Source organism: Squalius cephalus (genome assembly GCF_949319135.1).
Source record: "Squalius cephalus genome assembly, chromosome: 6".
Lineage (NCBI taxonomy): Eukaryota > Metazoa > Chordata > Actinopteri > Cypriniformes > Leuciscidae > Squalius > Squalius cephalus.
The window spans coordinates 20,910,556-20,927,583 of NC_137127.1; the positions used below are offsets into that span (position 1 = coordinate 20,910,556).

A 17,028-nucleotide genomic window follows, 5' to 3' on the forward strand; every position below is an offset into this window, starting at 1 on the left:
ACACCTAATAACCTCCTTTGCTGACAGGGGAATGAATATCTGCATAGAAGTGGCTTATACCTGTGAAATCACTGTCTTAAGAGGGTCACCGAGTTCAAAAACCAAAAGAGAGCTTGTGGAAAGAAAGGAATAAGGAGGTGAACCATGATAAAATCACCATGGTAACAGCATCACTCACCTCCTCTGTAATCTTCGACTTCTTCTTCAGGGTGAGCGACACCAGCTTGTGACGCACACTGCTCTTTTTGTGACTGTCAATGTGAGTGTTCTGTAAGAGATGGATGCATAAAGTGACTTATAAATCATGAAAACGTGCATTAATGTTGCCTCATTTATCCCAGTGTATTAGTAATCTTCTCCTTCACTCTTTCTTTGTCTCCAGTACCTCTCCTTCTCCCTGCAGAGCCTGCAGTTCTCTCTTGTAGGTTTTCTTGCCAAGTGTCTCGTAGATCTTGGTCATGACAGGAATCTTCTCGCTGCCGTCACTGATGGCCGTGTGGTATTTGGGTTCTGGAAGGTCACCCATGAACCGGAGAATCGTGATCCACACGGCCAGAGCAGCCTGCAGGACGAGGAGTACACAAACGTTTATATGCGAACAATTAAATCTCATTCATATCGTATCATATCAAGTCATTCATATATCAAGTCATTCAAGTCATCATACTCATACAAGTCTTTAAATATAAAACATTTAAATGTATACGTTCTAATACTGTGTATACATATATATATATATATATATATATATATATATATATATATATATATATATTTATATATATATATAAAAATTATATTTATTAAAAATGTATTTATGTAAACATGTTTGTATACATATTTAAAAAATAATATATAAAAAATCAATATATACAGTACATGTAAATACTTTAAATATATTGTATATTTAAATATTCAGTATTTTGCTATTTATATTTTATTTTGACAATATTCATTAAAGGTTTCATTAGTTAACATTAGATAACATGAACTAAGAATGAAAAATACTTCTACAGCATTTATTATTCTTAGTTAATATTAATTTCAACATTTACTAATACATTACAAAAACAACAACATGAACAATCAATGAACGACAGTATTTTTATAACATTAACAAAGACTAATAAATACTGTAACAAATGTATTGCTCATTGTTAGTTCATGTTATGTTAACAAATGAGACATATAGTTTTTTAATATGTGAAGTCATTTTCAATTACTAAATAATATTGAATATATACGTATGTATATTTAGTCACATATATTATACACATATATACACGTATATATATATATATATATATATATATATGTATGTGTGTGTATATATATATATATATATATATATATATATATAAATGTTATGTTCACATATATATTTTCACTTTTAAATACATTTATATTTATATTTATTAAAATATGTATTTTATATAAAATATACATTTACATTTGTTTTTATACATATAGTATTTATATACATGTATAGTATATTTATACAAATATTGGATAGATAGACAGACAGACCGATCCTATGTGAAGGATACATGCAATGTTACCATTAGAAATGCAGGTATCCTAGAAGACAGCATCATTACATAGACAACTTTCTAACATCTAAGTGCATTTGAGTGTCATAAGTCAAAGGTCACATACCAGCTGATCTCCTTCGTCCTCGTGAAACAGTAACGGCTGTTTGAGCGGGCGGCGCACGTAAGTGTGAGTGGTTGTGCCCTGGAAATATGTGGCCGAGTACTTGGCAAATTTGTACTCCGACAAGTCTTCCACATCATCCTCAGGGAGAGGAAGAGCTTCATCTAGGTCTTCTTCCTCAAGCTCCCTGTGCGTTCGCTCCAGGTCCTGAGGAAAACACAATTACACCGGAGCTTAGTTAATCAACTCATTAATGAGGTGAGGGATCAGTTAATCAGCTGGTTAATTAGTTCAGCTTGTGTCTCTGGAAACAAAAGGTGTGATGGGCTGCGGCTGGATTTAACCAATCGGAGAGATTTGCTGCTAGCAGTCGGGGAGGACATGAAAACAGAAACGTGAAGTTGGACACTTTCTGGTTCCTGTAGCGTTCGCATGGTGTTTGCCTACTTTATTGCAGATTAAGTAGATTAGCTGCAATATTTGTCAAATACACAGATGTTTCAGGTGTTTTCATGTAAACACTTTAATGTAATACTTTATGTACTGCTTAGTACAGCACCTGCATATACACGAATAAAGGGTAACACTTCACAATAAGGTTCATACATGAACTAACCATGAGCAATACATTTGTTACTGTATTTGTTCATCTTTGATAATGTTAGTTAATAAAAATACAGCTGTTTATTGTTTGTTCATCTTAGTTCACAGTGCATTAACTAATGTTAACAAGATTTTAATAAAGTATTAGTAAATGTTTAAATTTACATGAACAAAGATTATTATTAGTACATGCTAACTAATGTAGTTAACTAATGTTAACTAATGAACCTTATTGTAAAGTGTTACCGAATAAAGTTGAGCATATGCCTATATGCTATTTATTGCTATATGTTACCAATAAAGTGGAGTCTATACTTCTTATCACATTTATTTTGATAAACATGGCATACAACAACATTAACTTTACAATAAGGTTTTATTTAACTTTAGTAAATGCATTAACTAACATGAACTAACCATCAGCAATACATTTGTTACTGTTTTTCAATCTTTGTTAACGATAGTTAATAAAAATACAGTTGTTCATGTTAGCTCACAGTGCATTAACTAATATTAACAAATACTACTTTTGATTTTAATAATGTATTAGTAAATGTTGAAATTAACATTAAAGGAGAACTCCGGTCAATTTTAACATTGAGCTCATTTTTTTGTCAATTTGGAGTGCTGTCAATACAGAGAACAACGACAAAAATCGGTGTTGCCTACACCGTGTTATCCTCTTTTTAAAATTTGCACCCTGTTGACTTGGGGTAAGTTTTAAACCTGCTTTTAGCCTCTTAACATCCTTGATGTGTCATTACAAGTGCACAGGTCATGTGAGTGATTCCTTCAGAGTGAACACGAGTGAATCTGACTGCAGTAGATGTGAAAGAAATGGATAAAAATGATGTTATTTAAGCCAGCGCAAATACCTGTATTTACATCCTGTTTTCGGTTGAAGTCCAAAGTAGTCGATTGTCGAGTTCACGATCATAGCGCCTAAACCTATGCGCGTGAACTCGACAATCGACTACTTTGGACTTCAACCGAAAACAGGATGTAAATACAGGTATTTGCGCTGGCTTAAATAACATCATTTTTATCCATTTCTTTCACATCTACTGCAGTCAGATTCACTCGTGTTCACTCTGAAGGAATCACTCACATGACCTGTGCACTTGTAATGACACATCAAGGATGTTAAGAGGCTAAAAGCAGGTTTAAATATTGCCCCATTGAAGTCAACAGGGTGCAAATTTTAAAAAGAGGATAACACTGTGTAGGCAACACCGATTTTTGTCGTTGTCCTCTGTACTGACAGCACTCCAAATTTACAAAAAAATGAGCTCAATGTTAAAATTGACCGGAGTTCTCCTTTAACACAGATGAATATATGCTGTTAAAGTGCAGTTCATTATTATTAGTTCATGTTAACTAATCTAGTTAACTAATGAAACCTTATTGTAAAGTGTTACCACGCTGATATTACAAAATTATAAAAATATGGATTTATGAGCACCAGTGGAAATTATGCGAGTTTTAAGAAAAATATCTGCCAAAGAGGAGGAAAAAAATAAATGTAAATTTTGCTTGTTTTAAGCAAAAACTTGCTTAATTTTGATACAGTACATTTTCCAGAAAACAATCCTTGATATTTTATTTCAATCTTATCTTATTTGCTTCTCAAGTAAATGTATCTTTGTTTAGATATTTGTACTGAAAAACAAGACAAAAATACTGAATAAGAAATTTATCTTTTGCAGTGTGCGAAGAATGTGCCAGCCGACTGCTCTCGAATTGCTCTCGAGGTACTGTGATGGCGAACAAAATGACTAACTGGCATGCACTGCTTCAAGTAGACGCAGTGCCGCATGAAGTCAAACACACCTAGTTTAGATTGTAAAAGCGACAGATCCACATCCTCACCTCAAACCCAGCAGGCGCTTGACCCTCCTGACCAGGGAACGAGTTTGTGGTTCCCAAAAAGCCAAACATCTTGTCCACCATATCAGAGTCGTTGACTGGCTCATGTCGAGCTTTCTCCATCTGGTCCAACATTTCCTTTTTCCTCCGCGCCTCCTCTCGGTCCTTCTTCTCGCGCTCGGCATCCTCTCGCGCCAGCAGTGCCAATCGTTCCTGGTGCTTCTTTTCGGCTTCTTCTTTGGCCTTCCTGGCACTCATCTGGTTCCTAAACTTCTGCTCCTCAGCCAATCGCATCTTCTCCGCTTCCAAACGCCGCCGGTACTGAGATGGATGGAAAAACAGTGATGCGCTTTCTATATCATAAAACCGTATATCATTATCTAAAAAATAAATCCGGTCTTACTCACCTCTCCTTTGAGTCTTTTGTAGAGTCGGCGGGCGATCATTCCCCTCGTATACGCCTGGATGGTGATGACGGCCCAAAGACGGTGTCGAAATGCCCGGCGCACCAGGTATCCTCTGCAGTGGCCCTCAAAAAGGATAATTCTCTGTCGTGTAACATGGTACGTCTGGTAGAGTTTGCGAGATCGATACAATGCCTGCAGACGTGAGAAACCACCGCGCATCTACCAGACAGGAAATGAGTGTTAAGATACTGGATGGACACAATTGCACATAGTTGTACAGTATATGAGAATGTTTGAGACCAACCGCTGAGTAGTTCTTCCGGCAGTTATAACCCCTCCATGTTTTCTGGATCAACATGGCTGATTTCTTCAACTTTAAGAAGTTGGATCTGTGGGAACGATGACCATGTTTTTTTATTCTGTTTGAAGCACATTTCAGCACAAAAAAACTGAAATGCTTGTATTGAAATATTTTACACCAATGTGTATTCTACCAATGATGAAACTGCTAGATGACCAGTACAGTGCATAAATGTAAGTATTTTTATTTAAAGGTATATATTTTGCACATTTTACAGCAATCAAGGCAGCAGGAATTCATCAAATGATGACCAGATGATGTTTCTGTGGTGTGTTTGTGCCGTTATGTGATTTGCATAAGTGTATCGAACAACAAATGCAAGTAAACACTGGGTGTAATTCATTTTTAGCATATTCCCCCAGAGTTCTTGCAACACAAACTAAACATCAGCAGTCATTTGTACCTGTCCTTGAATCCTCTGACAACTTTCTGAATGAGAATGACCTTATCAGTGATGGCCTTGTCTCTCTCGATTTCCAGCAGCATGTCATGGTGGTCCTGACAAAGGTAGAGAAGTATTTAAAGGACACAATAACTAACTATAAACTTAAACACGCTCCTGTGATGTTCCATTGATCACCAGATCATTTAATTAGGCTCATATTGATCTGTATCTGATCTGTGCTGATCCTGCTGGTGTCGTTACTTCCTGTCAACGTGTATTGACACTGCCCTCTCTTCCTTCCTGCTGAGTTGGATTTCCTGTTTTAGAGAACTGGAAGGTGTGATAAAACCTAATCCCTGGAAAACTCATCCTGGCAGTTTCGAAATGGACAAGCTAGTTCCTGATCTTTGACCTCTGGCTGAGGGCAGCGTTTCCGGCAGCAGAAAAACACACACGGATATTGAGGTCAATAATGTCTAAGTTTGACATGACTGCATAAAATCCCCTGACATGTTTTTTTAACAGCAACAACAATGAGCTTATTTTTCCATGACCTAAGTAAAGAATCATATTTTTTATTTATTATTTAAATATTGCCTTCTGTTATTGATTGTGAAGAGCATTTCACAAATGGTGCCTTGTTGTTATAAGTAGTTGGTAGTTCTATAATAAGATATTAGTTCTGCTTTAAGTACCTTCAGGAATATCTTTGTTTTTCCCATCTGCCAATCATCATCACGTCCCAATATGGCTTCAGCAATACGCTGACAGGTTCCTCTTAGGTCCTCCTAAAGGAAAAAAACGACCAAAAATGGTCAAGAAAGCATTATAATATGAGGGTAGATGACGAACTGTTTTGGTGAACACCAAGATAAATTTATATATTTTAGTATTTAGACACAGTAGTGTTTGTGTGTGTGTGTGTGTGTGTGTATATATATAGACGTCATACTGCAGTATTGAAAAAAAAAAAAGGATGACCTTTTTATTTGAGAACATTAAAATTTAAAAAATGTTATGCCCACTTTCCATTAACCAACACAAGGCCTTTATTAGAACGAAATAAAATGAGGTCAAAAGGTCAAAAACATGTATTACACAAAGATTAGTTGAAGCACACTGCATTTCCCTCTTCTAGAGACAGTGAATTCATTAACTCACCTGTTTGTAAGCAGGTTTCACTCCAGGCATCAAAACGCGGTATCTGTCCACAAACTCGACGAAAGTGTAGCGGATGGGGTATCCGGCCCGGCGAATCCGGATGGTTTCCATCATCCCAGAATACCGGAGCTGCCTCACGCACAGCTCAAGATCAAAGAGCTGGAGAAAGATGGAGAGATTATTTCATAAAAACATTTGGCGGCAACTTTAAAAATAACTATCATAATTAATAACATTAACAAACATTAAAGCACTAAACATCATTAAATGTACATTCTTGAAGTTGGAAATAAAAGACACTTAATATACCACAGATTTTGCTATGTTTAAACAGTTAAACAGTGTAAAATAAGACAAAAGCAAATCAATGAGCAATAAATAAATATACAGAAGATATTATCCTTAAATAACATTCAAGAAAAGAGTCCCTTTAGAAATTGAAAAACATTCCAATATATTTTTGTTTTATATTTTTCTAACATTTTATAGTTTTATAACATTCCAATATATTTTTGACATCAGTATTTTTTATTCTCCAATATCATCAGTTAAGTTATGGGTTAACACATTACAGTAAGGTTTCATTTGTTAACATTCCTACATTACATTAGCTAACATGAACTAACAATGAACACTACTTCTACAGCATTTATTATTCTTAGTCAATATTCATTTCTACATTCCCTAATACATTTTTAAAATCAAAAGTTGTATCAGTTAACATAAGTTAATGAACTGTGAACTCAGATGAACAAACATTGAACAATTGTATTGTTTTTATTAACTAACAACAAACGTTAGCAAATGCTGTCAAATATATTGCTCATAGTTAGTTCATGTTAGCTATTGCATTAACTAATGGTAAGAAATGAAACCCTATTGTAAAGTGTAACTAGTTATGATTTAGCATTCTAGCTCTAGAGTTTTACTGGTTTAACTCACCATGGGTTTCTTGAACTCATTGGGTTTGATGCAGCGGACGAAGAATGGCTGACACACACTCAACGTGCGCATCAACAGCTCCAGAGAGCGCTTGAATTGACTGCTCAGAGTCGGGGAACGTTTTCTGGTCTCCGCCCCCTGTGCATCAGGAAACACACACACACACACACACACACTTTAAAAAGAAGGCCAGGAAGAGTGGTGTGCAGAGGTCAGGACTGTTTTTAGGGTTGAACCTGTCAAGAAACAACTGGGTTCATTTTGATTTGAAATATTTGCTTTTGTTTTTCTCTGTTCCGAGCTCTTCCATCCTTAAACGGGAAACGGTCTCACCTCAGGAACTGTGTTGGACAGTTATACTGTATTTTCTAGACAGATGCAGGTCATATTATTTCTGTCTACTCAGGAGAACAAAAAAAGGTGGAAAGGGTTAAAGCTCAAACTGGGTTGCGTCATAAAAAAAAGTGAATGACATTTTAGGCTCAGATAGCTAGACACTTCAAGTGGTGTTTGTCTGTGCCAACCTGCTCCCAAGATGCTAGGTTGTTGTGGGTGTTTGCCAGGAATTTGCTGTGTGGTTATCAAAGTGCTCTGATGATTGTTATGCAGTTGCTAAGAAAAGACTAATGCTGCATCCAAATATGCCTACTTCCATACTATATAGTAGGCGAAAAACAGTATGTGAGCCAAGTAGTATATCCGAATTCATTGTATTCATAAAACAGTAGGCCAAAAGTACCCGGATGACCTACTACTTCCAACAAAATTCTAAAGTGTGCATACGGTGGACACTTCACTATCCCAGGAGAGGATTTATGAATGGAAGTGAAGTGACGCAACTGACACAGTAGGTCACGTGACAACGACAACATGGAGGATGTAGTACGTCCGAATTTCATTCACACTACACACATTCATACTGTAAAGAACTTATTTTTTTAACGGTCGCAAAGTAGGTTTTAAAAACAAATGTAGTACCTACTATACAGTATGCAATTTTGGATGCAGCATGAGGCAGTTGCTGAAAAGAGTTAGTAGAGTTCTTCAAGTCTGTGTACTTGATCAAAAATGTATTGATCAAAAGAAACAGTAAATACATTTATAATGTTACAAAAGATTGTTCTTTTGAACTTTTTTATTCATCAACAAAATGTATCAAAGTTTCCATAAACATTTTAAGCAGCACAACTGTTTTCAACATTGATAATAACAAGAAATGTTTCTTGAACAGCGGATCAGCATATTAAAACGATTTCTGAATTTTGAAATGATTTTTACTTTATTTATTTGTAACCAATTTAATGGACAAGCGCTAGTAATTGTCATTCTCAGTCATATTAGCAAAAACACTGGAAGCAGGTGCAGTGTATCTACTATTAACAGCATAAACTATGTATTAGTTAGTGTAAACTACTAGTCGTATACCACGATTTTACCTTATGGAGTGAACCTGCTTTGCCAAGACTGTCAGCAGACACATAACCACACAAAAACTGGCACCACATTTCACAATCACAGAAAGAAAGAGGGAAGCATGTATGTGAACTAGTCCATCCAATTGTAGTATTAAAAAATATATCAAATAATTGATATTTGACTTGTGTCTAAACATTTGTACCACTGACCCAATCCTCAGCACTGAGCACTGCTGGAGAAGCTCTAAATATGTGCTGTACTATTAAATGAAAAATGTCGTCCATATCAAAATTCAAGAGAATATAATTCTAACGTTAGTCGTTGTCGTTGTCTAGGACATCTCTCCTCTAGCTAACTTCCCTCTTCATGCTTCTCTCTCCTCTACTCCCCACTTCATGTGCACGCGCACTAACCCCCCAAACCCCACCCACAAATCATTCTTGTCGGTTATTGGCTGGAACACGGTTTGTTATGTTTCGTGGTCCAGGCTGGGCCAGTTTGTTTTTCTTGCCGTTTGTGGAGCCTGGGCTGTCTACAGAGATCGCATATTTTACAGTGTGTTCAGGGGACAGGCAGCTAGCGGATAGTGAGGAGATGTTTGCTGTATGTGACAAAAAATGTATCAGCCTAAAAAAATGTGTGACATCGCTTAGAGCACCTTTAATTAAGCATGAAAATAACTTAGCCAAATAAGTTAGCCAACAAATATGATTTATATTCTTTTGGTTTCTCCACCAATACATTTAAAAATTGCAAATGCATTGAGGAAATACAGGTATCAAAAATGACAGTATCGTATTGGACTCGTTTGGGAAAAGTGGTATCGGTGCATCCCTAATATATTTTTAATATTCAAAGACGCTCAAGGAGTACTATGGTAACAGCATGTTTTTTGAAGTACCATAGATGATATTTAATTATAGTAATCGTACAATATCAAATGATCATGGTATTACCATCTGATACCATCACTGTATGGCGGAATCATCCCTTCCGAGGGAGTGTTGAAATTAATCTAGTGTGAATAGTAAAGACTATAAGACTATGGTAAAGACCAAAATGAGATGAAGACGTTACCATAGCAACATCCGCCTGAAAGATCTGCTTGATGAATTTGTTTTTGGAGGAGTGCACAAGCTGAATGATGTCACCATGCAGGGTGTCACGATTCTTCTCCAGAAAACCTGCACAGACACATAAATACATTTATTATCATGCACATAACTATTATTAACTACATGAGTGCATGGATGCTCTGGGTGGTTTCTAGGAGTTTTTTGATGGCTCAAGTATATACAGTGTATACTGAAGATTGCAATGTTTTATTTTCCACAAGGTGAAAAACAATTATGCAAGAGAGTAGAATACCTACCTTTGGTCTCGTAGTAGACCACACCAGCAAAGTGCTGGATGCCAAACTGTGTTTCATAAGTGTTTTTAGGTGGAATGTAGTTGGTGTTGAGTTTGTGTTGAGAGTTGAGTTTGTTCAGCATGGTGGTGTCTGTACCCTGAGATTGAAAAATAAATGTTCAGCATTAGCACAGGATACAGTATGTCAACGTACAGTACAAGTCAGCAATCTCTCTCACCTTGGGAAACTTGCTCTCCTCGTCAATGAGAGAGATGATATTCATGGGCTTTATGGCAATCATGTCCAAGGCGTCCTGGTTGTCAGTGAACTCAATGTGCTGCCAGTTAATGTTCTCAAGGTTATATTCTTCCTGCTCCAGCTTGAAAACATGACGGACGAAGAATTGCTGCAGGTTTTCATTGGCAAAGTTGATACACAACTGCTCAAAGCTGGAAGAGAGATACAGCTGCATGAGGGCCACCAATCACACTACTCAAATACAAGCATTACGAAGAGACTGTACAATATCAGGAGATGTCTAAACATTTTAGCTGGGTGTGATATTATTACATTTATTAAACATTATTAAACATATAAATTATTAAATATAATTATTCTTCATTTAATAATTACATTTTAATTTATATATTAATTCATATTAAATGCATTGATTAATGTATTGTTTTTTTTAAATATATATTAAATATATTAAGTATTTTTAAAGAAAATTAAAATATTTAATAATAATTAATATATAATCATTATCCAATTTATCAATCTATTAACTGATTTTATTATGCATTATTACATATATAAATGATTAATTATTACATATCATTATTAATTTAATATATTCAATAATGATTGATATATTCATTATAATTAAATGTATTACTTGATTATTTAATTTTTTATTAAATATAAAAAAAAGATTAATTATTATTCATTTTATTCATATAACGCAATACAATTTTTATAATTAATGTGTTTCACAGACAAGGCTTAAGCTAGTCCCAGACAAAAACTCATGTTTGAGTCGTTTTAACTGAAAGCAATTTGCACTGAAATATCTTAAAATATGTCAATGCCATTGTTTTGTCTTAAAAAGCACACCAGTAGTTTTTTTTTCTAAGGCATGTTTATAAAAGCCACTTAAATGCCCTATTTGAACTAAGTAGCCTAATTCGGGCTTAATCTAAGCTCTGTCTGTGAAACCGGGCCTATTTAACAATATTTCATATATTAATTATTTTCAAATATACATTTCAAAGGTTACAAGTCAAGTCAAGGCAACAGTCTCTGAAAAGGAAAGTTGCTTTAGAGGTGGAGCTTCAGAAATATTTAAAATTCAATGAGAATGAATTTCGAAGGCAATTTTTTTTCTGTTAATATGCACTGATGAATTGTACACAATTAGACCAGGAAAGTGCATTAAGGTACATTTTGATTACAATTTGACTAAAAGTAGTCATGAACCATCATATGCATGATTATTAGGATTAGTGTGTAAGTGAATAAGTACTCAATTTGAAAATATTTTTTTATGTGTAACAGGGACACTATAATGAGGTGTTTGCAGGATTTGCGCTGTATGTAAGTGTGTGTGTGATATTTTATAGTAGTCAGTAACAGATCCGCACACCGAATAAGCTCCCATTCAAAAAGTCTGAGTCCATTAGTCTGAGGAAGGGCCATGTGAGGCCCGAAACGTCACTAATAAAACATTTTTTGAATGGGAGCTTATTCGGTGTGCGGATCTGTTACTGACTACTACATGGATTATACTTGTGATCCAGCACCCGTAATGAAAATAAGATGTGCGTGATTTACTCCTGTGGATACTACTGTGTGATATTTTATACCTGTTAACTGTGAAGTTCTCAAAGCCGAATATGTCGAGCAGGCCGATGGATCTCCGCACCACTTTGAGCTCAAGGGATGGAGGCTTATAAATGGCTGCATTGATTTTCTCAACAATCCACACAAACAAGCGTCCATATATACCCTATGAGACACACAGCTGGTTAGATGCTGTTACCGAACAGGATCAAGTATGTAGATGAAAGTGTGAGATGGTTTTACCTTAACAAAGGCATCTCGCACGTCCAGCGCCTGCTCAATACTGAGAGGAGTGGACACCGTCTCTCCACGGGTTATTATGGTTCGACTGGTCAAGCAATTCATCAGGTCCTTCATGTCCACCTATGAAAACATACAATAATACAGGAATTTAAGCAGTCAAAAAGACATTTTCTAACTTATGCATACATTTTCTCTGTACTTTTTGCACCCTGTAGAAATCTTAAATCCATCACAGTAATTTTATCTTTCCATGTTAGTCACTAGAGGGCACACAAACACCTGATCTTGCACATTCTTGTACTAGCATGATAATACAAGAACAGTCAAATGTCAGATACCTCAAAGACTGATTTTTTTTTTTTTTATTCCTACCTCTAATAAAAAAGCAGCAGTGGTGAGATTTGAGCAACGCACAACCTCACAGGCATCCAAATTATCATACGTGCGGGCTGAGGAGGAAGTTGACAACACCATAAGTTGTTAAATACAAAATTTCAGGCTATTTTGAACTAAAAAAAGTGATGACCAAAATGAGTTTATTAGGCACATTTGTCCAAGCAAACTCACCCTCGTAGTTCAGGTTGCCCATGTGCAGAATAGCGGCTAGCAGCTTGGAAATCTCCCAATTCTCCTTTTCAGTGAACATGAGGACCTTCATGGCCGAACGGATGTTTGAGTATTCCTTCTGATCATCACGACCGTCACAAACAGTGCAGCTTCCCTGAGTTATGACAGGTCAAGGTTATATCATCTGAATATCTGAAGTACATTGTCAACATGTTTTCTGCACAGCAAGAACATTAAAGCATTAAAGAACACTGAAGATCATCACTCACAATGGTAAGGTAGGTGTAGTCTGCGGCTTTACCCAAGCCTAGTTTCTTCTTCTGGTCTGGAGTCATTCCCTTTAACATACAGTAGAAAATGTGGTAGTTTCTCTCATCACGGGCCTGAAAGAGTGGGAGAAAAGATGCTAATTATAGAACTTAAAAAGTTTCACAAATATTGGCATTTGGACTGATTTTATTTTAATCGTAAAAATACAATGTTTATAATAACTTTAACAGAATAAATTATAATGATGTTTTGAGAAAACCTACCAGGTAAGTATGACCTATGACCCTAGAAAGTTGCATAAGGATCAATGAATGAGATATATATATATATATATATATATATATATATACATACATGCATACATACATACATATGTATATCCCTCTAAAACCAGAAGTCTAGACTATTTTGGCTATGTTTTTCAAGAAATGTGTACTCCAACATAACCTTTCTGAAACCAAAATGCAATGTTTTGAAATGTCATACACTACTGTTCAAAAGTTTTATGTCTTATTTATCAATGATGTTCAATTGGCATTTATAATGTTACAAAAGATTTCTATTTCAAATAAACACTACTCTTTTGAACTTTAAATTCATCAGAGAATGCTGAAAACATATATCATGGTTTCCACAAAAATATGAAGCTGCATTACTGTTTTCAACATTAATAATAATAAGAAATGTTTCTTGAGCAGCAAATTAGCATTAGAATGAAAATTCAGCTTTGCCATCATAGGAATAAATTCCACTTTAAAATATATTCAAATAGAAAACCGTTATTTAAAATTGCAATAATATTTCACAATATTACTGTTTTTACTGTATTTTTAATCAAATAAACAGCCTTGGTGAGCATAAGAGACTTTTTTCAAATACATAAAAAAACCCAAAATTTTGAACAGTAATATATTAGCCAAAGAATTCGGATTCAAAGTTGTTCATACCTGTCGACACACTCTGGATTTCTCTAGAAGGTACTGTTCAATCTTTGCTCCTTCTATAGCTCCTCTTTTGTTGAAGTGGATGTCGATGTACTTCCCAAAGCGGCTGGAGTTGTCATTACGGATGGTTTTAGCATTCCCAAAGGCTGTTGGGTAAAGTCATTAAACAAACCGGAATGTAATTTGCTTTTTTATGCAAATTATTATGAGATGTGGTTTCTTAGAGCTCAAACCCCTCCAGATGGTCCCGGTTCTCTTACCTTCTAAGATGGGATTCGCCTCCAGCACCTGCTGCTCAATCCAGGAGTGCTGCCCGCTGATAGCAGCCAAAAACTGTAGAATCAACTTGGTACTTTCTGTTTTTCCTGCTCCAGACTCACCACTGACGGGAAAATATACACAGGTAAACATACAGTCTTAAAAATAAAGGTTCCAAACAGGGTTTTTGCAGCAATGCCATTTAAACATTTATAGTTCCCCAAAAAATCTTTCAGTCAACACTTAACAGTTCTCAACAGAACAATGTTTTAGTGTGAAGAACATTTGACTTGCATAGTATGGGGAAAAAAATACTATGGAAGTCAATGGGGTCCATCAACTGTTTGGTTACCGACATTCTTCAAAATAGCTTCTTATGTGTTCAGCAGAAGAAAGAAATTCATACAGGTTTGAAACATTTTGAGGGTGAGTAAATGATGACAGAATTTTTTATTTTTGGGTGAACTATCCCTTTATGGTTGGGTTGTGTCTAGACTCTAGATGGTAAACCTTGTTCTGGGAAACTGATATGCACTTTCTGCTACCAAGGTTAGGAGTAGAAGTAGATATTTGAGATAATATCTGAGATATCATATTTATCAAATATCATATTTGAGATAAGTCACAAATTTTGGAAGCTTATTTGGAAGCTTGTTTCCATCACAGAATAAAAAATAAAAAAGGTAATTGCTACTTTTTATCTCACAGTTCTGACTTTTTATCTCAGAATTGCATGATATAAATTCGCAATTGCGAGATATAAAGTCAGAATTGCATGATATAAAGTTGCAATTGTGTTATAAAGTCAGAATTGCGTGATATAAAGTCGCAGTTGTGTGTTATAAAGTCAGAATTGTGATATATAAACTCGCAATTGCAAGAAATAAACTCGCAATTCTGACTTTTTCTCAGAATTGCATGTTTTTATCTCGCAATTCTGACTTTAAACCATGCAATTGCAACTTTATATCACGCAATTCTGACTTTATATCTCACAATTCTGAGAAATAAAGTCAGAATTGCGAGATGTAAACTCGCAATAGTGAGATAAAAAGTCGCAATTATCTTTTAAAATGTATTATTCTGTGGCGGAGACAAGCTTCCATAGTAGCACTGTCAACGGCATCAAAAATATTGTCCTGTATTTTAAACTGGTAGAGGTGAGATCAAAGTTGGCGTTAGGTTTAAAATGACCAGGGTTATGTATGGGTCGGGATCAGGATTGGCCTTGAGGTCATAATCAGGAATAAGGTAGGGCTTAGGGTTATAGGGTTAGGCTCAAGAAAAGGGTTTGGGTTAACCTGAAGATATCCAGTTCCTAAACAATAGATAGACAGATATAAGTCTTCCCATCAAGCTTTAATGGAAGCACTCACACCAAACGTTGCTAACAGAGTCTTACAGGTTTGCGCACCTTATGATACAACACTGGTCTTTGTTGTTGCGTTGCATGTTGAAGTAACAGTTGTCAGCGATGGCAAAGATGTGTGGAGGCATCTCTCCGATCTTCTTATTGGTGTAGAGGCGAATCTGGTCTGCCGTATAGATGGGCAGCAGCTGATACGGGTTTACAGCCACTAAGATGGACCCGGTATACGTCTACGAAGGATACAGAAATAGAGCTGAAGCAGAGGAACATGAGTGGATATGTTTGTTTCTTTGTTCTTTAATGGACCAAACGATGTAAAAATTTATAAAATATCCTCTTAGGAATGTAATTCTTGACATTACAACACTGCAGAATAATTATACAGTATAAGGTAAAAATAAACCACTTGTTTTTCTTTACTTTTGTGCAATATTGACACGTTAGTTCATGTAGAGGACATGCAGAAATCAACAGTCATGTTACGGCACAAGACAGACAGTCATAGTGGTTACGAGGCAGAGCGAGTGAATATGACAATGAGAGGAGAGTGCACGGGCATCTTGCTTTTCGGAGGGTGCTGTTACAGTGGGATGTATCAGTGTCCTGTTACCGCAGACCTCAGAGCCATGTTGAAATGGAGAATCGTAATGAAAACACACTCACTCAGAGTGAGGCAATGAACAGCGAGCAGCCATGCGTGTGAAAATGATGTTTGCATACTCACCCGACCACCACAGTTAGTCTTCATATAGAGAAAGAGAAGAGAAGAGAATATAACCAAAGCAAATAACTGAGGGGAGTTATTAAAAGGGAGTTATTAAAAACAGGGTAGATAAAGGCTCTTATGGATTTAATTAATGGAACAGGGCAACAAACTGTTTTTGTCTTTGCGATGACCATAATGAAACAGAAATACCACATTATTTATTCCAATTAATTTTTTTGACAATAGTTGTGTATAATATATTTGAAATTTATTTATTCATTTGGTATTGAGCAACTGAGCAAATTAGTGGACCTGGATAATTATTTTGATTAATTTAACTCATAGAATAGGGCAGCAAATCTTTCACAATGAATAACTGAAATATCCCATTATCAATTATTTATATATATATATATATATATATATATATATATATAGAGAGAGAGAGAGAGAGAGAGAGAGAGAGAGAGAGAGTACACATGGTTTAAACTAGTCACACTGGCTCACTGGTGACGCAAGATGGTGTTCTGCTGGTTTACCTGGTTGGCCAGCCTGCAAGTATCCAAAACCCCTCTAAAACCAGAAAACCAGACTATTTTTCTGCTGTAATTTAATAAGTATATAATATATATATACACTATATCGCTCTCCCTTTGCAGCTATAACAGCTTTAACTCTTCTGGAAGG

At 35.7% G+C, this 17,028-nt stretch overlaps 1 protein-coding gene across 1 annotated transcript in view; it reads right to left on the minus strand.

The window, feature by feature from the left end:
- The window catches only part of myo7aa (myosin VIIAa), a 54,929-nt gene that overhangs the window by 20,272 nt on the left and 17,629 nt on the right, over positions 1-17,028 (minus strand). The window contains exons 5-25 of the mRNA XM_079873636.1: positions 15,681-15,865; positions 14,269-14,390; positions 14,012-14,154; positions 13,064-13,177; positions 12,795-12,948; positions 12,600-12,676; positions 12,228-12,347; positions 12,008-12,150; positions 10,384-10,594; positions 10,167-10,302; positions 9,872-9,978; positions 7,379-7,516; positions 6,437-6,595; positions 5,971-6,063; positions 5,294-5,388; positions 4,834-4,918; positions 4,530-4,748; positions 4,126-4,443; positions 1,657-1,860; positions 386-562; positions 179-268 (exon numbers count right to left, since the gene is read on the minus strand). Of these exons, the coding sequence (XP_079729762.1) occupies positions 179-268; positions 386-562; positions 1,657-1,860; positions 4,126-4,443; positions 4,530-4,748; positions 4,834-4,918; positions 5,294-5,388; positions 5,971-6,063; positions 6,437-6,595; positions 7,379-7,516; positions 9,872-9,978; positions 10,167-10,302; positions 10,384-10,594; positions 12,008-12,150; positions 12,228-12,347; positions 12,600-12,676; positions 12,795-12,948; positions 13,064-13,177; positions 14,012-14,154; positions 14,269-14,390; positions 15,681-15,865 (3,090 nt within the window). The remainder of the gene's footprint in view (positions 1-178; positions 269-385; positions 563-1,656; positions 1,861-4,125; positions 4,444-4,529; positions 4,749-4,833; positions 4,919-5,293; positions 5,389-5,970; positions 6,064-6,436; positions 6,596-7,378; positions 7,517-9,871; positions 9,979-10,166; positions 10,303-10,383; positions 10,595-12,007; positions 12,151-12,227; positions 12,348-12,599; positions 12,677-12,794; positions 12,949-13,063; positions 13,178-14,011; positions 14,155-14,268; positions 14,391-15,680; positions 15,866-17,028) is intronic.